General features: G+C 46.4%; 1 protein-coding gene across 3 annotated transcripts in view; it reads left to right on the top strand.

Moving 5' to 3' along the window:
- DENND1C (DENN domain containing 1C) overlaps positions 1 to 23163 on the top strand; it is a 54502-nt gene that overhangs the window by 10393 nt on the left and 20946 nt on the right. For all 3 annotated transcript variants that reach the window (XM_081894015.1, XM_081894014.1, XM_081894013.1), the window contains exons 5-18: positions 585 to 634; positions 1678 to 1797; positions 3810 to 3879; positions 4008 to 4088; positions 5369 to 5458; positions 6726 to 6776; positions 9307 to 9417; positions 10002 to 10102; positions 11765 to 11810; positions 13924 to 14025; positions 18230 to 18355; positions 19829 to 19930; positions 20172 to 20259; positions 22047 to 22087. In XM_081894015.1, the coding sequence (XP_081750141.1) occupies positions 585 to 634; positions 1678 to 1797; positions 3810 to 3879; positions 4008 to 4088; positions 5369 to 5458; positions 6726 to 6776; positions 9307 to 9417; positions 10002 to 10102; positions 11765 to 11810; positions 13924 to 14025; positions 18230 to 18355; positions 19829 to 19930; positions 20172 to 20259; positions 22047 to 22087 (1179 nt within the window). The remainder of the gene's footprint in view (positions 1 to 584; positions 635 to 1677; positions 1798 to 3809; positions 3880 to 4007; positions 4089 to 5368; positions 5459 to 6725; positions 6777 to 9306; positions 9418 to 10001; positions 10103 to 11764; positions 11811 to 13923; positions 14026 to 18229; positions 18356 to 19828; positions 19931 to 20171; positions 20260 to 22046; positions 22088 to 23163) is intronic.

The following is a 23163-nucleotide window of genomic DNA, read 5'->3' as shown; positions in this document are numbered from 1 at the left end:
GCTGTGCCAGCCCAGTTGCATGAAATACCACTTACCCAATGGAATTCCTATGGCTGCCAGGCAAGTTGTTCTAATTCAAGGCTGCATAAGCAACCTTTACTTAAATGTGAAATACTGTGTGTGGGAAGGAGAGATTTTGGAGGAACGTTGTGGAGTATCTGGAAACAGCCCTAGGCACTTTGCCAGGCAGATAGGTGCACACATACTCCATATAAGCCCAAGGGTGGGGATTTACAGTTCAGCAACATCTAGAGGGTGTCCTGTGGTCCAGGATGATGGGAGCAGCTGTCCATCAACATCTGGAGGGCTACAGTTCCCCCTCACTCTTGGCATGCTTTGCAAATGATTGGCATTCAACTTGCAAAGGAGGCCACGGCTGCAGTGCTATTTGCCTGGGACTCAGCCCCATGGAACTGGGGTGGGCACTTCTGAGCAGACTTGCCTAGGATTGTGCTGTAAATTCAGATTGTTCCGTATGTGCACCAGGCTCCTCCTTGCCAACCGAAGGTTTTTCTCAAGGTGCCTATAAGTTTGTCTGCTGGGTTCAGGCTGTAATAACCGAGGATCCTTCTCTCTTCCTGTAGGATTCAGTCCAGATACTGCCCAAGTTTTGCTTCCCCTTTGATGTCGAAAGGTACGTGGTGGCCTGAAAGAATGGGGTCTCCATGCACTTTATGCACCCTTGCAACTTAGGCTCGCCAGCTCTTGAAACCAGCTGTTGCAAGCGGTGCCTTTGGCAGCAATATGATGCGCAGAGCGCCACACAACAAGAAGCATTATTTGCTGATTTCTACGGATAAAATTGCTGTTGGTCACAATAGCACTTTTCCCCTGGTCAATTAGCAACCCTCATGAAGCTGGGAACAGCACCCCAGCGATCAGGATCAATCCTTGTGTAACAAGTTTCCCTTGTGGATATGGACCTGCAGAAGTCTACCCTCGTTGGAGGGAACTTTTTGTCCTCTGCTTCACATTGACAAACCATTCTCTCCCATTCCAAATACAGTTGTACCTTGGAAGTCAAACGGAATCCGTTCCGGAAGTCCGTTCAACTTCCAAAACATTCAGAAGCCAAAGTGTGGCTTCTGATTGGCTGCTGGAAGCTCCTGCAGCCAATCCGAAGCCAAGGAAGCCCTGTCAGACATTTGGCTTCCAAAATAACGTTTGAAAACCAGAACACTCACTTCCAGTTTTCAATCATTCGGGAGCCAGAACATTGGGACTCCCAAGGCGTTCAGGAGCCAAGGTATGACTGTATTATGGGGTCAGAAGTTCCCACATGCAGGTACGTCCCTTAATCTCTTTATTGAACAACACAACACCTGTTATTTTGGCTGTGAACTGCATGTGATGAACTACCTGCATGGAAACATTTTGTGTTTGGGGGTGGTAGGAAGCCTCCGTCTGGAAAATGCCCCCTCCCTACTCACCTTTTTTGCTCTGCATAAAAATGTGCTATAGACCTGTGGCTACTTCTTTCTTAGCCCACCAGCCTGACTATATGGAGAATATTATTTCCTCCTGCATTCATATGACATTTAAACAATTGCTTTGTGCATTCATCCCTCTGTGTTTTGCCTACCAAAGCATATTAGCAGTTTGTCGCTTTAGCCAACTTATTGCATTCTTTCTCCAAAATGGCACTCCCTTACCCAGTCTCCCCACTTCTTTGTTAAGGGTCAAGGAAAGCCCCACGATCCAACATTTCACTTTTGTACTCACCGATATGGACGGAAAGCAACGCTTTGGTTTCTGCCGCTTGGCCGTGGCCTTCCGCACCTGCCTGTGTATCCTCAGGTAGGATGGTTTGTTCTTCCTCAGCCTCTTCTCATGGATGGGAATTTTCATGTCATGGGGGGAAGCATTTTCTTGGTGTGGGTTGACCCCACAAACTTACAAAAAGTTTTAGCCCACTGGGTGTCAGGGCTGGAGTCAGGTGCAGATCAGCACAAAGAAGCAGAGTCCGTTGTCAGTGAAGTTCACTCTTTATTCAAGGAAATGGCATACAACTCAGCAATGCTTCCCAGCAGGTCTTGCCCCTATAGAGCAGTTGCCAGGACTGAAGGTTCCTTGCCTTCTACCCCTGTAAATCTCCTCATCTCCTGGATATTTCCCAAGTGCCTGCACACCCCTGGTCTCTGTTCTGCTCTCCTCATTATTCTGTGCGGTCTTGGAGACCAGAGGAGAGGGAAGTTTGTAACAGCAGGAGAGGAAGACTCCCGGGATTCTTCAACAGCCTCTTGAACCCCCTCCTCTGCTTCAGCCCCAGAGCCTGAACTGCTCCCTGTCACAGGCTCTTCCTGCTCACTAAACCCTGCTGCCCCTTCAGCATCCAGCCTTTTCCCTTTGACTTCTCCTCAGTGTCCCACCACCAGTCCCCAGGCTCTGAGCCCTCCTCCCCTGGGGGTTCCCTGAGAGCCAGTGTGGTGTAGTGGTTAAGAGTGGTAGACTCGTAATCTGGGGAACCGGGTTTGCTTCCCCGTTCCTCCACATACAGCTGCTGGGTGACCTTGGGCCAGCACACTTCTGTGAAGTCTCTCAGCCCCATTCACCTCACAGAGTGTTTGTTGTGGGGGAGGAAGGGAAAGGAGATTGTTAAACGCTTTGAGACTCCTTCGGGTAGTGATAAAGCGGGATATCAAATCCAAACACTTCTTCTTCCCTTGGGGGTTCCCCAATCTGGTGTTGCTGAACTACAATTCCCATCAGCCCCATCCAGCATAGCCAGTGGCCAGGGATGATGGGCATAGCAGTTTAACAAGATCTGGAGGGCAGAGGTTGCGCACACCTGGACTAAGCAGAAGTGCAGGCGGGTGCAAGCCGTCGCAGAAGCCACAGTTGCCACAGAGTTACCCATGTGCCTCTCCACTAAGTTGGCATGGGGCCAATTTCACTTCTCTATGCCCTTTTAAAATGTGGCTCTTTTGGGGGGGGTGTTATTGGGTTGTTGTTTTTATTTTGATCATATATATTCTGGTTTTTATGTTGATCTTTTCTGTGAACCGCCCTGAGACCTCCAGGTACAGGGTGGTATATCAATTCAATAAATAATAATAAAATTCTAATTAGACACCTTGGCTTGTATACTTAGCTAAGGAAGTACAGGCCCCAATGGCTTTTCTGGAGTACGAATTAAGTACTTAACCCGAGGTACCACTGTACAGTGGTACCTCAGGTTACATACGCTTCAGGTTACATACGCTTCAGGTTACAGACTCTGCTAACCCAGAAATAGTACCTCGGGTTAAGAACTTTGCTTCAGGATGAGAACAGAAATTGTGCGACGACAGTGCAGCAGCAGCGGGAGGCCCCATTAGCTAAAGTGGTGCTTCAGGTTAAGAACAGTTTCAGGTTAAGAACAGACCTCCGGAACGAATTAAGTACTTAACACGAGGTACCACTGTATTACCAAAATGTATACCTACTCTTTCACTAAAGGACTTTCGACTTTGTGCGCTCATTTACCAAAGACACGCTGCGCCGGCGGCGGCACTTGTCATTCACAACGACAGCGCTTGTCATTTTCAATGGTGCCGTGCACACCAAATTAACTCTTGCATCAAAATATTACGTTACGTATTGTGTTGAGCTGCTATGCGAGGTCAGTGGCACCTTTGACACGACTGATGTTTCTCCTAAGTAGGTGCCTCAACAATACTTATTAGTTTAAGTGTGGTGGTCTTAATTTGGGGGCTAAACTAAATTTGGGAGCACTGGGCAGATCTTTGCACCCCGACGGCGCATATGCTAAAGACAGCGCTGGCCCTTTGCCTGGTCAGTTGTGCCCCTGATGCTGATTCTCTTTGCAGCTACGTGCCCTGGTTTGAAGTTTTCTACAAGATCTTGAACTACATCGCAGACAACTTGGCCAAGCAGCAGGTGAGGGCAGAAATTCTGGATTCCTTGCAGAGCCCAGCAAGTTGCCCTGTGCTGTTCCCGCCCCCACCCCAGATTCCTAGCATTCCCATTTAAACACCAATCTCTGCCTTTATCTCCTCTCTCCCTAGTTCACAGAGCTGGATGTGTTCTTGTCTGCACTTTATCTCCATCCTGTGCCTGACCTCAACAGCCCCATCAGCCTTGAATTTGTAAGTTCTCACCTCTCTGACACAGAAGAATCTGCTCCTATAGATAAGCAAAAGTCTTAAAACAGCTGAGCTTTGAGTCCTATTGCCATGATTTGTTGTTTTCCTGGTAGTGCCTTTAAACAACTGTGTGGGCTTCCTGTGAGGAATGGGGGCACTCCAAGAATCAAAGGGGGGCATCTTTGCATTTTGCAGGACCCCTGGAGTGTCGCCATCCCTGCATCTATACACAGGAAAGAGTTAGTGGGGAGGGTGATAATTATTGGAATCTTTGTTCCCCCACTTCATTCCAGGGGGAAATGTTCGCCCTCTGAAGTTGAAATTTGCATTAGGAGGTGCAAATGGAGAGTTTCCCTCAATACAATGCCATGGGAGGAGAGTCTTAAATTTTAACAACAACAACAACAACAACAACAACAACGTGTTTTTTATACCCTGCCCAACTGACTGGGTTGCCCCAGCCACTCTAGGCAGCTTCCAACAAATTATAAAACCACAGTAAAACATCAATCATTAAACACTTCCTTATACAGAGCTGCCTTCAGATATCTTCTAAAAGTCAGATCATTGTTTATGTCCTTTACATCTGATGGATGTCAAGGAAATTTTAGGCAGTGTACAGAATTTGTCTATTTACAACTGTCAGTAAAGTTAGCCTGCGCTTATCCTGATAATTACCACACACACCTGCAGCTGATTCTATTTCCTTTTTAAAAAGCTCAAAACCATCACGGTGGGGTTTTTTTGAGGGGGAAATTTTGATGAGAGAAAAAAAAGCTCAACATTTTTGGGCAAAACCTTCATATTTTTCAAAAAAAAAGGCTTTGCCATAAAAAGCTCAACACCTATTGAGTTCACTGGGTCCATCTTGTAGGCGATGGATTGGGGATTAAATCTGTAGATTGAAATTTAAACCTCCTATCCCACATGTATAGGAGAAATACAAAAAGTAACACTGTGTATCCAGATGCATTTTGCAAACTATCACTCATTCGAGCTGCAGTCTCTCCTTTCTTAGCACAGACCAGCTGTTCCAATGTCAATGTCAATGTCCCTGAATTCCTCAATTTAGTAAACTGGTATAAAATGTTTTCTATAATGCCTCCAGATTATATGGAAGTGGAAGTATGTGGAGTTTAATGAACGAAGGTGTGTTTGTTTTAAAAAATGGATGCATTATTGTTGAAAGACTAAAAATGTAAACAATTCCTCATCCATCTTCTTTTAATTTGTTGTGGGGTGTATGTCTCCCTCCTTTTGACCATTTCTTGTTGTCTTGCAAGGATCTAAAGATGGCCAAATTGAAAATTTCCACTGAGAAGGATCCAAACAAACAAGACAAGAGCCAGAATCCGGACTGTGGGACTGCATCAGTGAGTCAGGAGTCGGGCGGGGGGGGGCTGTGTCATTTGCAAGGAATAAAGAACCCTAAAAATGGAGAGCACCTTGGTTTTGCCCACCCACCAGCAGTTGGCATCTTGAAAGCAGACAGAGAAGGCCCTACTGTATTTCTATTTAATTTTTCCCCCAGAGGGGCAGCCATGCTAGTCTCTTGCAGCAAAAACAACTAAGTCTTGCGGCACCTTAAAGACTCACAAGTCTGAGTCCACAAAAGTTCTTCTATAATAAATGTGCTAGTCTTTAAGGTGCCCAAAGACCCCTTGATTATTTAAATTATGGCAATTTTCTAAATTTGTACCGAGATATTTAGTTTTGCATATATGCATCCTTTATACAAATCTGTGTCCTTTTCAAAAAGTACTTTTTCTGGGGATGCCCAAGATCTCCTATTGGGAGGTCAGCCAAGAATCTACATGGGGCTACCCTTGAGACTGACCCAGAAACTCCAGCAGGTGAAGAATGCTGCAGCGAGACTCCTTACGGGGTCCTTGTCGTGGGATCACATTCACCCAGTGCTATTCCAGCTGCACTGGCCTCCGGTGGAGTACAGGATCAGGTTTAAGGTGCTGGTTTTAACCTTTAAAGCCCTATACGGCCTAGGACCCTCGTACCTATGGGACCGCCTCTCCTGGTATATCCCACGGAGGATCTTACAGTCTTCAAACAAAAACAATTTGGAGGTCCTGGGCCACAAGGCTGACCTCAACCAGAGCCAGGGCTTTTTCAGCTGTGGCCCCGATCTGGTGGAACGCTCTGTCACAAGAGACTAGGGCCCTGCAGGACTTGACAACTTTCTGCAGGGCCTGCAAGACAGAGCTGTTCTACCAGGCCTTTGGCCAAGGCACTGGTCTGACCCCCTCCTTTGGTAATCCTCACAGAACTCTAGCCCAATGGTTGCCATTAATTTTATTTTCAATTGGTTTTAGACTGAATTGATTTTAGAATGCTGTGTTACTTTTATTGTTGTTAACCGCTCTGAGGCCGGCTTCGGCTGGGGAGGGCGGGATATAAATAAAATTGTATTTTATTATTATTATTATTATTATTATTATTATTATTATTATTATTATTTAATGTATTGCTTGATCTGGTGTAATATGCTGGTTGGCCAGTCAGCTACTATCCATAAAAATAAGGGGGGGTTGAGAGAGAGACTCGGACCACTGGCACGATTTTTGTTTCAGAGTCTTCTTCTAGCTGGACCAGATCATCACCAACCTCTTTCTTCCTCTCTTCCAGGTTTATTTCATTGTCCCTGACCAAGGCAAACTCCCCACCATCCCTGAAAGTGTAAGTCACATTTGCAGCGTCTCCTGGAGCTTTGGGAGAGGTGGTTGTGGTTTGTAGGGGCTGTGTTTGCTTTTCTAAAGAGAGAGACACCAGCTTTCACAATTGTGGAAATGATGTCTCCTTAATCATCATCCTTAATCCGCCAGAGTGGCGTAATGTGGGTCACACAAGCCTAGTTCCCTTGCTGGCGCCCAAAATCCTCTTCAGCTCCCACATGGTAGGGGGCGACCCCAGAAAAACCAGATGACATTGAGGAGGAAACAGAGGGGCAGCAGGCTGTAGATTCTGTGTGTTGCGTGACTGCCAACACAATAGCTCTTGTTGCAGTGGAGTGGCAAGGAGAGATCACCCACACTTTTGCTTTCCCTGTGCCTAGAAAGCATGATTCTGAGAGATTTTCTGCTAGTGGTTTTCTCTTTGCGCCAGTGGCGTAGCGTGGGTTGTCAGCAAGGCAAGTAATTTGCGCCCCCTAGCCCATGGATTTGCGCCCCCCAGCCCATGGATTTGCGCCCCCTAACCCGTGGATTTGCGCCCCTAACCCTAACCCCCAGATGTTGCGCCCGGTGCGGTCGGCCCCCCCTGCACCCCCCACGCTACGCCACTGCTTTGCGCCACTGGAAAGCTCACTCTTTCGCACTGAATTGGAGCAGACATCAAACTGCAGGAAACCCAACTGACAGTTGCTCAAAGCAGCGGGGAAAGTGGAAGTCTGGATGAGCCCTGAATGGGCTGGGAAAGGACATGGTCTGGCAATGCTACGAAGATTTCAAAATAGAGAGAAGAGTGATTTATTGCAAAAGGGCATTTTCTCCAAGCAGGGTTGGGGATTGGCCAGGAGTATAATGTGCAATGAATGGCAAACATAGTCAGGTGCAACCTAGGGGAAGGAGGGGATTGTGAAAAGTGGGACTAGGAGGGCAAGATGGGGATTTTTGCTGGATTTTTGTGGACAGGCCGCTGCTGCTGCACTTTTTGTTGTTGTTTAGTCATTTAGTCGTGTCCGACTCTTTGTGACCCCATGGACCAGAGCATGCCAGGCACTCCTGTCTTCCACTGCCTCCCACAGTTTGGTCAGACTCATGCTGGTAGCTTCAAGAACACCGTCCAACCATCTCGTCCTCTGTCATCCCCTTCTCCTTGCACCCTCCATCTTTCCCAACATCAGGGTCTTTTCCAGGGAGTCTTCTCTTCTCATGAGGTGGCCAAAGTATTGGAGCCTCAGCTTCATGATCTGTCCTTCCAGTGAGCACTCAGGGTTGATTTCCTTCAGTATGGAGAGGTTTGATCTTCTTGCAGTCCATGGGACTCTCAAGAGTCTCCTCCAGCACCATAATTCAAAAGCATCAATTTTTAGGCGATCAGTCTTCTTTATGGTCCAGCTCTCACTTCCATACATCACTGCTGCACTTTAAACAGCTATAAGAATAATTTAATAATAATTTATTATTTATACCCCGCCCATCTGGCTGGGTTTCCCCAGCCACTCTGGGCGGCTTCCAACCGAATATTAAAAACAATACAGCGTCAGACATTAAAAACGTCCCTAAACAGGGCCGCCTTCAGTTGTCTTTTAAAAGTAAAATAGTTGTTTATTGGTTTGACATCTGCTGGTAAGCAATGCAAGAGTTGGACCTGTTTCTAGCACAAGAGATGAAAGAGGAGAGAAAGGGATTGTATTTCAATGGCAGAGCACAAGACCAGCAAGCGAAAGGTCCCTGGTCCATTGCCTGCCATCTCTAGTTTCAGAAGATCAGGCAGCAGTTGATGGGAGAAAGACTTCTGCTGGAGACCAACCCTCAGAGTAGGCAGCACTGAATTAGATGACAAAAGCATGGAGAGGACCAGGTTGAGACTTTCACTCCAGTAGTCAAAATACACCACCATCAGGATGCTTTTAAGCAGAGCAGTTGCTAGGCAAAATAGAGGTGAGGCACATAGACATTGGAACAGCTGGTCCACGCTAAGAAAGGAGAGACTGCAGCTCGAATGAGTGATAATTTGCAAAATGCATTCAGATACACAGGGTTCCTTTTTGTATTTCTCCTACACACAGGGGATAGGAGGTTTAAATTTCGATCTACACATTTAATCCCCAATCCATCGCCTACAAGATGGACCCAGGGAACTCAAAAGATGTTGTGCTTTTTGTGGCAAAGCGCTTTTTAATATATATTTTTTTGCAAAATATGAAGGTTTTGCCCCGAAATGTAGAGCTTTTTGGAAAATCTCCCCACCCACCCCCACAAAAAACACATGATGGTTTTGAGCTTTTTTAAAAGGAAATTCGCTAAAATCTACACTTCCGACATTGGTTGCCATATGTCTAGATTTTCCCAGACACTGTGCTGCAACTGGGCATTTCCTGGTGTCATGGTGTTCCTAGAAAAAAGACAACAGAAGATGTAAGAGAGCTGGATGCATTGTACTGCCATGAGTGACACAGAGTACAGAGGGCAGAACAATTGGTGGGGAGGGGACTGTGCCAAATCTTCACTGGAGAACCTAACCGGACATTGGCTCCTTCCCACAGAGGAACCTGACAGAATTTGTTGTGGCCGTGGATGCAAACAACATGTTACGCCTGTATGCGAGCCTGCTCCACGAGCGACGGATCCTGCTCACCACCAGAAAACTCAGCACGGTGAGGGCAAGTGGATGCTTGGAGGTGTGGGATAGGAAGGTGGAATCACATATAAAAATGCTGTGAAAATGCTTTCAGAAAAAAAGTTTGAAATATATATAAGTTATAAATATATATATTGAATTTGCCGTTAGCTCACCATCGCCATCTGGTGTCACATTTGCAGAATGCATTCAAAACACACTCAAAATGTTGTGTTTGCAGCTGTACAGCTGAGTCTCAGGTCTCAGGGAGTTGCCAGGTCTCCTGTGGCTCAAGCCCCAAATTGCAAGGAGCAGAGGTCAAGGAGTTTGGGGGGGGGCCTGCCTGGTAGGGAGAAGTCTAGCGGTGGTGACATAGACATGGGCATAGTAGAAAATAGGCTAGCCTGAGACCCACCTACCCACCCCCTGAATCTGGAGGAGACCCCAAAACTTCAGGCCAAAATTCTGGCAATTTTCAGGAAGAGGACGAGGCTGATCCTTCTACAGGGGCTAAAACCACCTGTAAGGCACAGGCTGTCACTTGGAGGCTGGTTCTGGTCTTCTGAGCAGAGTCAGGCCATCCTAAGGGAAATCTCCTAACCCCTCTCTCTCTCCCTGCAGCTCACAGCCTGTGTTCAGGCCTCCCTCTCCATGTTGTATCCCATGCACTGGCAACACATCTACATCCCGGTGCTGCCTTCACACCTCCTTGACTACTGCTGGTGAGCCTTTTCATTTCTTCTTTTTGAAGCACTGGGCAGGGCAGGGGGTAAGACTGAAAGCTGGACGTGTGTGGTGCTGTGGTCTAAACCACTGAGCCTCTTGGGCTTGCTGATCAGAAGGTCGGCAGTTCGAATCCCGGTGATTGGGTGAGCTCCCGTTGCTCTGTCCCAGCTCCTGCCTGTATAGTGCCGGATTTACATATAAGCTAAACAAACTATAACTTAGGGCCCCACCCTCTTGGGGCCCCCCAGAAAATGTAAAGGGGAAAAACCCCTGGATGTACATTTCCAAAATATAAAATAAAAAACAAATAAAATAAAACCTACATGCAGCAACAGTGTTTTGTGTTGTGTAGGCTCCTATGATGTAAGTCATGGGCCCCACCTGCTAGCCTGCTCCCTAAAATATCACTGGTTTGCTCATTTCTGTATACAGGGTGCCTATATTCTGCATGGACGGGTTGCATGGCAACATGTGCAAATGACTTTAGATACCTATTAGGTCCATAAATTACTATATAGCATATCTTCGACATGAAAAACAGCGACAATTTGTTGTTGACAAAGGACAGCTGGACATATAAAGGGCCCCATTACCTTCGATAGCTTAGGGCCTTGTTAAACCTCAATCCAGCCCTGTTCCTGGCATCTGACTTGGGGGGTGTTTGCTGGGAAAACGGCCTATAAACAGGCAGCAATAGTGATGTCTGCAATGAATCAACAGCGAGAACAAGGCAGGCAGCCAGTTGCTGTTTCTTATCCTGACAATTTGAGTCTCTGCTGCTGTGATTTGGGAAGCTGTAGTTCAAATCAAGTCTCTGTTGTAGACAAAGGGCAGAAAAGTGGAGCACGGAGAGTTGTACAATAGAAAAAGAAATCTTTGCCTGTACTCCCACCCCTGGGCTTGCCCCCCTCCCTGTCTCTGGCATCCGCTGTGGGGAGGCTTGGACCCTTCCCAGTGCCCTCCCCAAGGCCCAGGGGTGATTATAAGAGGACCTTGTGCCTAATTCATTGCAAAGGTAGACATGTGAGCTGTGAACTTCAATGCACATTAGAAGCAAGAATCTTTGGTGTGTTTAAAGACATCAATTTCATATTTGTGTGTGTGTGTGTGTGAGAGAGAGAGAGAGAGAGAGAGAGAGAGAGAGAGAGAGAGAGAGAGATGAAAGACAATGCCTAGAAGTAACATTGTTTTCCCAGGAAAGCCCTTACCAATCTGATCTGTTTTGAGCCTGGGTGTGGCTCCCCACAGAAGGACTTTTCCCTGTTCTGGAGGGCATGTCTCTCCCCCCCCCCCCACATGGCTCTAGGGGCAAAGTAAGTCAGGCAAGGTTCAATGGAGCCCACCCAGGGCCGTAACTAGGGGGTGGTGAGGAAGGCCCCCGCCAGGGGCACAGACGAAAGGGGGGTGCAAAATCGGCTAAAGCATATGTTCATAAATATGTCTTTAAATAAAAATATTGATTATTGCCTCATAAGAAAAGGTTTTCAATAGAGGGTCTTTATCGGGGGGGGAGTGGGGTGGAGGGTGGAGGATGGAGGAGAGGCGGAAAGAAGTCCATGGCTAGGGGGTGCAATCTGGACGGTTCTCCCAGGGGCTCTGAGCCCACCCGAATCTGGAACCAGCTCTGACTTTCTTTCCTTCCTTCCTTTCCTTGACAGTGCCCCCATGCCCTACCTCATAGGAATCCACACCAGCTTCATGGAGGTGAGCGTGCCAATCCATTCTGCCTCTGGCCTCACAGGTCAGTTCTCATGAGCCTGCATCTGAGTCCTGCAATCCCTGGCCCCAGAGGCACAGAACATCCATGTAACGAAGACTAGGGGAGTCCACATGTTCCATGAATAGGTGCAAGAGGACGAATGGGTGGTTGGGTGGGTGGGAAGAAGCTCTGGTCAGCATTAACGGAGCCTCGACACCCAGGGCAGCTGCCATTTTGTGGTCACTTGTAGTGTGGGCTGTACGGTATTGTTGAGCAAAGTCTGTTTGTTCCGTACTTCAGTCTCAACTCAAAAGCCATGCCTGACATTGCCAGTGACATTTGCAAAGGATTCTGGGCCTAAACCTCTAGGATTGCAGCCTTCTTCTTTGATGGCAGTCAATAGATCCATCACTCTGGACTGTTGGAAACACACCCAGGAAGGCCGCCAACTTCCCAAGTCATTGGGGCATCTCTCCAGTGGTCTTCCCTGGCTGTAAATCTCCCTCAGTCCAGAGAGACCGGTGATAAGCGACCCCTCTCTCCTGAGAGAAGCAACTCGTCTTCTGACATGTCATTGCAGAAGAAAGAATCAATCAGTAGCTCTAAAACTACTTTATTTACAGTCTATAATACAAAGACTCCATCAGCACATCTGTGCTCTTTGAGCACCTGTACAGAACAGCAACAAAGGGATGCGGGTGGCACTGTGGGTTAAACCACAGAACCTAGGACTTGCTGATCAGGTCGGTGGTTCGAATCCCTGCAACGGAGTGCAAGTAGATAAATAGGTACCACTCTGGCGGGAAGGTAAATGGCATTTCCGTGCGCTGCTCTGGTTCGCCAGAAGCTGCTTAGTCATGCTGGCCACATGACCTGGAAGCTGTACGCCGGCTCCCTCGGCCAATAAAGAGAGATGAGCGCCGCAACCCCAAAGTCACCCACGACTGGACCTAATGGTCAGGGGTCCCTTTACCTTTACAGAACAGCAACACATTCAGTAGTGAAACCAACTTCCAACAGTACTCAGGCTTCCTGCCTCACACTCTCTCAGACACTCACATGATAGAATCATAGAATCATAGAGTTGGAAGAGACCACAAGGGCCATCGAGTCCAACCCCCTGCCAAGCAGGAAACACCATCAGAGCACTCCTGACATATGGTTGTCAAGCCTCTGCTTAAAGACCTCCAAAGAAGGAGACTCCATCACACTCCTTGGCAGCAATTCCACTGTCGAACAGCTCTTACTGTCAGGAAGTTCTTCCTAATGTTTAGGTGGAATCCTCTTTCTTGTAGTTTGGATCCATTGCTCCGTGTCCGCTTCTCTGGAGCAGCAGAAAACAACCTTTCTCCCTCCTCTATGTGACATCCTTTTATATATTTGAACATGGCTATCATATCACCCCTTAACCTCCTCTTCTCCAGGCTAAACATGCCCAGCTAAACATGCCCAGCTCCCTTAGCCGTTCCTCATAAGGCATCGTTTCCAGGCCTTTGACCATTTTGGTTGCCCTCCTCTGGACACGTTCCAGTTTGTCAGTGTCCTTCTGCATACAAAAACATGGTACAACAGTACCACTCGCTGGAGCAGCTCGGATAGATAAAAATCCTAACATGCTTGTGCAGTCCAGATGACATGATCCTGGGTTTAGGTTGATGGAGGCTTTGTGTGTGGCAGGCAGGCAGGTGCTCCTGCCTTGGTGGGTTGGTGGGTTGAGTATAAGCCCTTTGGCCAACCCATCTCTTCTGTTTCTATGATGCTTAGAACCTAAGAATAGCCACTGGATCCGGCCAATTGTCCATCTAGTCCAGCATCCTGTTCTCACAGTGGCCAACCACATGCTTGTGGGTAACCGGCAAGCAGAACATAAGCACCAAAGCACTCTCCTATTCCATGGCTTCCAGAAATTGGAACTGTGGAGGCAAACCACAGACATTATGCCCAGTTTGTAGGAACACCTCAGTGCTGTGAGGCAGGGATCCCTCCCCAAGAGTGGTGAAAGATCAGGTGGAGCTGGGTCACATTTAACATTCATGACAGTGGTTTCCAAAGGCAGCGAATAGAGGAGCAAGTGGTGTCTCTCTTTTAGTTTCTCTCTTTTGTCTTTCATTCCTCCAGAGAGTGAGGAGCAAGGCCCTGGAAGATGTCGTCATTCTCAACATTGACAGCAACACCTTTGAATCGCCCTTCCAGGACCTGGAAAACCTCCCAAGTGACGTAGTTAGTATTGATTTCATAAAATGATGATGATGATGATTGATGATGATGATGATAAATAACAACAATAAACTATAGTGCAGGTAGTTTTGATGTTCTTCTGAGCACCCTGGGGCCTTTGTGGTTTGCTTCCATTATTCTTTTCTTCCACTCATAGTCCCTCTTCCTCCCCCTGCCTTGAATTATCACATGAATGGCGCTGTGGGTTAAACAACAGAGCCTAGGGCTTGCTGATCGGAAGGTTGGCGGTTCGAAACCCCCTGATGGGGTGAGCTCCCATTGCTTAGTCCCTGCTCCTGCCAACCTTGCAGTTCGAAAGCACGTCAAAGTGCAAGTAGATAAATAGGTACCACTCCGGCGGGAAGGTAAACAGTGTTTCCGTGCGCTGCTCTGGTTCGCCTTAGTCATGCTGGTCACATGACCCGGAAGCTGTACGCCGGCTTCCTCAGCCAATAAAGCGAAATGAGCGCCGCAACCTCAGAGTCATCTGCAACTGGACCTAACAGTCAGGGTTCCCTTTACCTTTATCTTTATCTTCTAACAGTTATTTTTTATGTATGCAAACTTTAGCTTCCAGTACTGAACTTTCACTTTAAAGCAACTGATTCATTGCTTCTTTTCTGAAAATATATCAGCTGAAAATGTATTAGCAGACCTGGAAGATGGGAAATGGCCCTGCATAAACTCTTGGGCTATTCTGCCAATGTGTGAAAATTGCCGTTTTCTGTTATGTTCTGATAGAGGAAGTTGAGCTATTTGAGAGAGAGTTCATTTTTTTGCTTAGTATTGTTCTTTAACTCTCTAACTTCCTAATACCATTCATAAAACAATTCAGGTTTTGAGCTTTCTCAGATACATTCCATATAGATGAAGGTCATAAACTCCTAATGATTGCCACGTAAATCCCATACAGTGGGTTTTACAAAAAGTACACTTATTAAAATCAATGGGCCTAACTTAAGGCTTGTCCACACTAATGCTTGTCATAGATAAAGTGTGCCTAGAAAACATGGCTCCCCTTCCCATTCCCAGGGACTACCTGCTCTTTAGCTCTAAATCGGAACAAATGGCAATCCATGAAAAACCCAAATTGCTGTTTGCTCTGATTGAGAGCAAAAGAGCAGTTTTCCCTAGGGGAAGTGGCAGGACGAGAGGAAATGTGGATAAAACTTTAGTGATGTTCATAAATGTCAGCTGGTCTATTCTAATACTAAATTGAATACCATTGTGGGCTGGCATTCAACATAGTGCTACATGGAGTATGAACATGGGAAATGAGGTCTGCCTGCACAGTGGGAATTTCTCCCTCTTCCCTCCCCTGTATGCCCCCTAAAGCTGTTCTGGAGGTTTCCCAACTCTCCAGAGAAGATTTGGAGAACCCTGAGTGGACATTGTTCTGTGCACACAACTTATTTTAATCTCGCCCTAAATAAATTGAGAGAGTGTCTATTTTTGAACCTGCTGTTTGCATGCAACTGATATCACACCCTCCAGTGCCATGTTAGTCATATTTGAATGCCAAGAGCACGATTTGTGTATCTACCCTCAAATATTCTTTCTGCAATGACTAATTTGGCATAAACAGAATTTCAGCTCATTTTATGTCTGTGTGTGGCCTCTCCCTTCAGATAAAAGAGAACAGAAAGTAAAAATGCCATTATATAATTCTATGGTGTAGCTGCATGTACAGCTTTTGGGTGTTCGTCTCATAAAAAATATTGTCAAGTGGGATAAAGGAATAGAAAAAGAAAGTAAAATTACATATGTATGGTGTACTTTCATAGGAAGAAAGACTAAAGTTTTTGTTTGTCTTTAGTTTAGGTAGGAGGGGGGAATATATGCAAGAGGCAACACGCCAGAAGTTTAGAAAATTATGAATGGTTGTAAAGATGAGGCAATATACATTTTTCTCTCCCTTTCTTAAATTTTGGGGTCTCTCAATGTAGCTGATTAGCAGAAGAGTGGTTTTAAGATTTCAAATTCAGCGCTGTTTTTAATAGGGCAAAATATTTACATGGAACTGGTGTGTTTTTAGTTGTGTCTCTTCTCATTTATGTCATTTCCACCTTGAGAAAGGTAGAAAATAAAACACTATGAAATGCTAACCAGAAAGTGACAAGCTGGCACGCAAGACTGCCAAATATCCCATGATCCCAACAGTGCCACAACTTCCATTTTGTCTATGTCACCCAAAATCACAGACCTACCATTGGCATGGGGGATAGGATATTTCTTTTTGAATTTATAAAAGCGTTTTTATACCGCCTTCTATACCGTCCTAAGGGACATGGGTGGCGCTGTGGTTTAAACCACTGTGCCATTTGGACTTGCTGATTGGAAGGTCGCAGTTCGAGGCCCCGCAACGGGGTGAGCTCCTGTTGTTCAGTCCCAGCTCCTGCCAACCTAGCAGTTCAAAAGCACACCAGTGCAAGTAGATAAATAGGTACCACTCCAGTGGGAAGGTAAACGGCATTTCCGTGCACTGCTCTGGCTTCACCAGAAGCGGCTTAGTCATGCTGGCTACATGACCCGGAAAAACTGTCTGTGGAAGTGGACTAACGCCAGCTCCCTCGGTCTGTAAAGTGAGATGAGCGCCACAACCCCAGAGCCATTCGCAACTGGACTTAATTGTCAGGGGTCCCTTTACCTTTACCTTTACCCTAGCAAAGGGTCCCAAGACTGTTTTCAGGCTATATCACACACACAAAAACAGTCAAATTAAAATGAAGCATTAGAAACCAAGAACAGCAGACTGGTAAGGCACATGCTTTGTACAATCCCCAGCATCTCCAGGTTGGGCTGGGAGAGAACGTTGTCCAAAATTCTGGAGAGCTGCTGCTAGCCAGTGGCTCTAGTCCAGCATGCTGAATTTTATTATTTCGGTCACAGACCAGTTCCAGCCCACATACAATATCAAGGAAGTCATAAAACACGATAGGGATACATTTGAATTTGCAATTAGGTATAACAGGAATGAGGGACACGGGTGGCGCTGTGGGTTAAACCACAGAGCCTAGGACTTGCCGATCAGAATGTCAGCAGTTCGAATCCCCACCAGGGGGTGAGCTCCCCTTGCTCGGTTCCTGCTCCTGCCAACCTAGCAGTTCAAAAGCATATCAAAGTGCAAGTAGATAAATAGGTACCGCTCTGGTGGGAAGGTAAACAGCGTTTCCGTGCGCTGCTCTGGTTCGCCAGAAGCGGCTTAGTCATGCTGGCCACATGACCCGGAAGCTGTATGCTGGCTCCCTCGGCCAATAAAGCGAGATGAGCGCCGCAACCCCAGAGTCGGCCACAACTGGACCTAATGGTCAGGGGTCCCTTTACATTTACCTATATCAGGAACAATTGTCCAGCATGCTGTTCTCTCATTGGCCAGCCACAGACCCACAGAAAGCCCACAAACAGGTGCTGAGCACAAAAACACACTTCCCTTCCTGTGGTTTGTGGAAATTGGACCAATCTGATACAGCTTACTTTGTCCCAGAGTTAAATTCTTCAATCTTAAAGCGCCAATTAGTGAAACAGTGGTTTTTTACTGCCTACAGAAAAGCTATCAAGGTTGTGGCCTACCTGACCTCCCCAGACCAACCTCCCAAGGGAGAGAATTCTATGACCAGGGTGCTGCTGCAGAAAAGGCCCTGCCCTGCATTCCTCCCATTGGAAACTCCTATGGCCATGATTTTCATATTTCCCTGATTTTACAATCCTCTTGACATTTTAAAACTTGACTTCCTTCCCCCTCTTCCTGCAATTCCTTAAATTTATTTTTAATATCTTCTGCGTATCCAAATTCACTTAATTTACTCATCTTTTTATCTTCTTTAAATATATAACCTTATATAATGCAGGTTATTACAATAATCCTGTTAGTGTTTTTATCTGTTTGTAATTTATCTGTAAACATTCCATAAACCATTTCCATTCTTTTATTAAAAAAAAGTTTGCTATTTTGATTTCTTAATTCTTCTGTTAAGTTTCGCCATTTCTGCATATCCCATAAGTTTTTGTATCCATTCTTCCTTTGCTGGGACTTCTTCTTCTTACTTTTTGAAATATGGCAACCCTATGGCAGTGGGACATATGACAAGGCCCTGGCACTTGGTTGGGGCTTCTGGGTACAAATTGTGGTTGAGACACCCTCTTGCGATTTGTGGAAGGACCCCCTGGTCAGAGAAGAGCTTGTAACCCTCCTCCTCTCCCCGCACAGGTCTCTCTGTTGAAGTTCCAGTTGAAGAAACAGACGGCGACTACTGGGGATGGAGTTGCCCGAGCTTTCCTTAGGTCACAGGCACTGCTGTTTGGCAGCTACCGCGAGGCTCTCGTTTGCAACCCGGTGAGTAGCTGGGCTCCTCTTGGTTCAAAGTTTGTGCAAAGAAATCATGATGAGTGCTCAGTAAACAGGCTGCCTGGAAGCAATTTCTCTTTATCCCACGTGAACACTTACTATGCATACCTGTATTAGGGTTACCAGACGTCCCCATTTCCCAGGGACAGTCCCCAGATTTGCGAATAAATCCCCAGACAAATTCCGGAATTGAGAGAAGATGGTGTCTGCCAGCAGCAAAATGACTTTTGTATTGATTCAGCATAAACACCAGTGTGTGAGGAGATACTGCAACAACAGCGGAGAGTCATACACATAAAATCCACACAGAAACACATCATTGCTTCTTTCAACTCGCTTGTGGAAACAACTCAGAGGCCGTGAAAGAAGGAAGGTTAACAACAGGAAGATTTAAAGGAACTATTGGAAAGACTATTCAAGGCAGCAGAGATATGAGATGATCAGAGCCCCCCCCCCCCCCAAACTTGAAGCATGGGAAGTCCCAACAAAAAAATTATAATTTAGGCAGAATATTTGGACTATTTGATATATATTTGTATAATTTGGAACATTCAATGTGATTTGATTGGATCGTTAAAATGGGAAACTTAATAAAAATGATTTTAAAAATAAAATAAATCCCCGGACAAATTTGATCCCCGGAATGTCCCCGGATTTCATCTAATGTCCCTGGGAAATGCAACAGCAAAAGTCTCAGCAGCCCGGAGCAGTTGGCTCTGGCTGGCTTCAGGAGCTGCTCAGAAGTCCCCATATGATGGTGGTGCAGGGGCTCTAAGATGCAGCTTCCAGGCTGCCTCCACCTTCCCTGATCCCAGCAACTAAGCTACGAAGTGAGGCGTCATGCTGCCTATCAGAACCACCTCCCAACTCCTACTTGCGTGCAAGCAGGAGCGGGGCGGGGATCTCTCAGCTGTGAAGGGAGGCTTCACAGGACAGGGCAGGGATCTCTCAGTGAGGCAACGGGAGGCCTCCCTTCCCAGCTGAGGGATCCCAGCCCCTCCTGCTTGCACGCAAGTAGGAATGGGATTGGGGCTGCTCCGATGGGAAGGGAAGCATCGTGTTGCCCGAGCCTCGCCGCTGCCACTCTCAGCCCTCCTTCTCTGCCTTCCATGCCTGACCCACCGCCAACCGCTTTCCCACCACCACCACTGAAGAGCCAACAACTCAGGGGCTGCCCAGGCTCATGGAGAAAGGAGATAGAAGCCTTGGGGGAAGGGGAAACGTGGTGGTTGAGGTCAAGGCAGTGGCCGCCCCTCTGCCACTGCCATAACTGCAGCATCAACGTCCCGAATGTGTAGTAATTAACTAACTAACTAACTAACTAACTAAAGTGTCCTGAGATTCATTGAAAAAAATCTGGCAACCTTAACCTATTTTGCTTGCAAGGGTCTCTCTCTCACACACCCCACCCTCCGGCCACACTGACTGTTACCTCGCAACTTTTCTCTCTTATCTCTGCAGGGAGAGCCCATCTCCTTCTGCAAAGACACCTTCTTGCAACAAGGTTCCAGTGCCATGCAGGCTTTCCTCCAGCGGGCCGTGCACCTGCAGCTCTTCAAGCAGGTATGGGCTGATGGAGAAACCCAAGCAGGTCTTCCAAACAAGATGCTCTTCCACAATTTGAGCACCGCTATCAATTCGCCAGGCAAAAGGCATTTGACTGTTCTCCTCTTCCTTTGTGTGTACCGGTTGCTGACGCTGTGCGTGCTTCCTTCTCCCATGGAAGATGACTTCTTCCCGCATATTTTCTAATGACTTCCTTTGTTTCTCTCCCCAACGCTGCACCCAACCTCAACTCCACCAGTTCGTAGATGACCGCCTGGAGAAGCTGAATGCAGGGGAAGACTTCTCTGACCTCTTTGAGCAGGAGATCAACAGAAGCCTGTCCCCAGGTAGGGCAGAACCTCCCTTATTTTTGCTCTTCAGCTGATAACATGGAAACGGATCCGCGAAGGATCCACCAAGGCACAGCCCTAGGTTGTATGGCTTCCTCAACACCCCTTTCTTTGTAGGGTACTTCAAAGGTGAAGCTTTGACAACAACAAAGTCTCAGCAAGAATTTACTGGGAGACTCCTGAGATTGTAGGATGCTTCCACATTAGTAACCAGTTACTCTGACATAGAATAGACTCATAGAAAGCAATGGACATGACTCACTTAGGTCCATTAATGTCTGTGGGTCTCTCATGAGTGTAACTTGATTGGATACAGCCTTAGGAAAGGTGTGGTTAGCAACACTTTCCAATGATATACATAGCTGTCAAGTGTCCCTTATTTGAAGGGAAAGTCCCTTATTCCAGCGCCACGTCCCGCTGCTATCCCTTATTGATGGATGTCCCTTAAATGTCCCTTAAATGATGTCCCTTAAATTTCAAAGGAAGCAGCTCCTCTCCCTCCCTCCCTGCCGGCCAGGGAGGAGGGAGGCTCCAACTGTGTTGCTTGGATGTGTTGCTCACCCAAAAAGAGGTCTAAGAACGACTGGGGGGTGGAGCTTGCATGCCTTGTGTGTGGCTAGTTAATGCAAGCTGAGGGGGGTTTTGAATGCTGGACGCCATTTTGTTGCACGTGCTGCTACAAACTTTGCAGTGCAAAGCCAGGCCGGGGAACCACCTTAAGTTGAGGCTCCATAGGCCTTGTGGTGCATGTGATTCAGATTCTATTCAGTTGAACCTCTGGTTACAAAGTTGGTTGGACAGTGTTCTCGAAGCTACCAGCGTGAGTTTGACCAGACTGCAGGAGGACAGGAAGACTGGGGTGCCTGGAACAGGTGAGGCTGCAGGTCCCTTATTTTGGCTGCTGGTCCCTTATTTTCAAATCTGTAAGTTGACAGCTATGGATATATAAATTCTGGAACTCCCTGCTTATTGAAATCAAGCAGGCACCTTTACAGTATTCCTTTCGGTGCCTGCTGAATACATTCTTATTTAATAATAATAACAATAATTTTATCATTTATACTCTGCCCATCTGGCTGGGTTGCCCCAGACAAGCCTACACAGATGTTTGGAAAGTCTATAGGAGTTATAATTTGCTTTAGTCTTATTTTATTGTGATTTTAAGGTAGGGTTGCCATAGGTCCAGAATTTCCTGGACATAGTCGGGAAAATGTCGCTTAAATGTACATGAAAATCTGTATGGCAACCCATGTTGGCAGTGTCGCTTTTGGCAATTTCCCTTAAAAATTGCTCAAAACCTAAGGAAAGCTCAACAACTTGGGCCCACCTCCCCCAAAAAGCTGAACAATTTCCCAAAGAAAGCTGAACAACTTTTTGAAATATGGCAACCCTATTTTTAATCTTCTGTATGTTTTAAATTACGGTAGTACATTTTTAGCGATAAGTATATTGTTTTATCTTTTTTTTGGAAACTGCTTTGAGGTTTTTTCCCCCCTTCAAGCGGCATAAAATTTCAATAAAATAAGTACGTAGATCAGTTTGTGGGAATCCCATGCCGTTTCCACACCAGTACCTACCCACACATTTCCCCCTACATTTAGGAGCCTTTTTGTGTAGGGAATGTGTTCAGAGCTACCTTCTGCGTCCAGTTCTTCACAGAATGTGGGTCCTTTGTACACTGATGGGCAGATATAAGAAGCTACTCTGAATATACAGTTCAAATCTCTGTGAAGACAAAGTCAAGGCCCTCAGGGACACTCACCTGTACTCTCTTCCCTTCCCAGGTAGCATGCATTCCTATCAGCTATGGGTGGAGAACCTAAAGGTAAATGAATGAAACTCCATCCATCTTGTTTTACCCTGTTATCTCTTTTTCTCACAGCTACTTGTTTTGTTTGCACTGAGGTCTTTTCTAGGCTGTCTTTTAGGGCCAAGCCCCCAGAAAGCAGCTTACATAATATAAGCATGAAATTATAAAATTAGGACGTTTGATTAAAAATGCATCCACCATAAAGTATCGTGAAAGACTAAAGGTAAAGGTAAAGGGACCCCTGACCATTAGGTCCAGTCGTGACCAACTCTGGGGTTGCGGTGCTCATCTCGCTTTATTGGCCGAGGGAGCCGGCATACAGCTTCTGGGTCATGTGGCCAACAGAGTGGGAAGGTCAGGATCTGACCATTGCACAGGAGAGGGGGCTGGCCACAGGGAATCACAATTGGAGCAGGGTCTGGAGCCGAGAAAGCAGTGGTGCAATTCTGCCAATCCACCAGGCAGGGCAGGGTGAACACAGGCCTCCTGGATTCTCCGAGCTCTGTGTTTTGGTCCTTGATGTGGCTGCTGAAATTTAATAGCTAAGAGTCAGAGCACGAATCTCTCAACATCAGCACGCACACACACACCCCAATCTGCAGTATGGAGGTAACAGTAGTGACCTACTTTACAAGATTCTTGCTGTTTTTGTTTTTGTTATTATTATTATTTTGACAAAGTAATAATCATAAATAAATAAGAATAAAAATGTGCACCCCACCACTGAGACCATTCCATTGTAACTATCCAACCTCCAAAAATTTCAGCACCTCTTGCGATGGTTTGACCCCTTTCCATTTTAACAGTACGAATTCTACAAACACCTTCCATATCTCCTCAAAATCATTTCTCCTGCATATTCCCCGTCTTACCTTAATGGCACATGCTAATTTGTCATTACTAGCTATATCCCACACTTCTTCCATTTTATATTCCGCTTGCCCCTTCCACTTCCTAGCTATCATAATTCATGCAGCTGTCAATAAATTTGTGATCAAGTCCTTCACAGCCTGCACAACTTCCACCCCATGGTAAATTGATAATAATGCAACCTCTGGACTTTTGGTCAGCTTTAACCCAGTGATTTCTGT

Source organism: Podarcis melisellensis, assembly GCF_964234715.1.
Source record: "Podarcis melisellensis genome assembly, chromosome: 17".
NCBI lineage: Eukaryota > Metazoa > Chordata > Lepidosauria > Squamata > Lacertidae > Podarcis > Podarcis melisellensis.
Note: the sequence above shows the minus strand (reverse complement) of the source record. Positions and strands in the feature narration are given on the sequence as shown.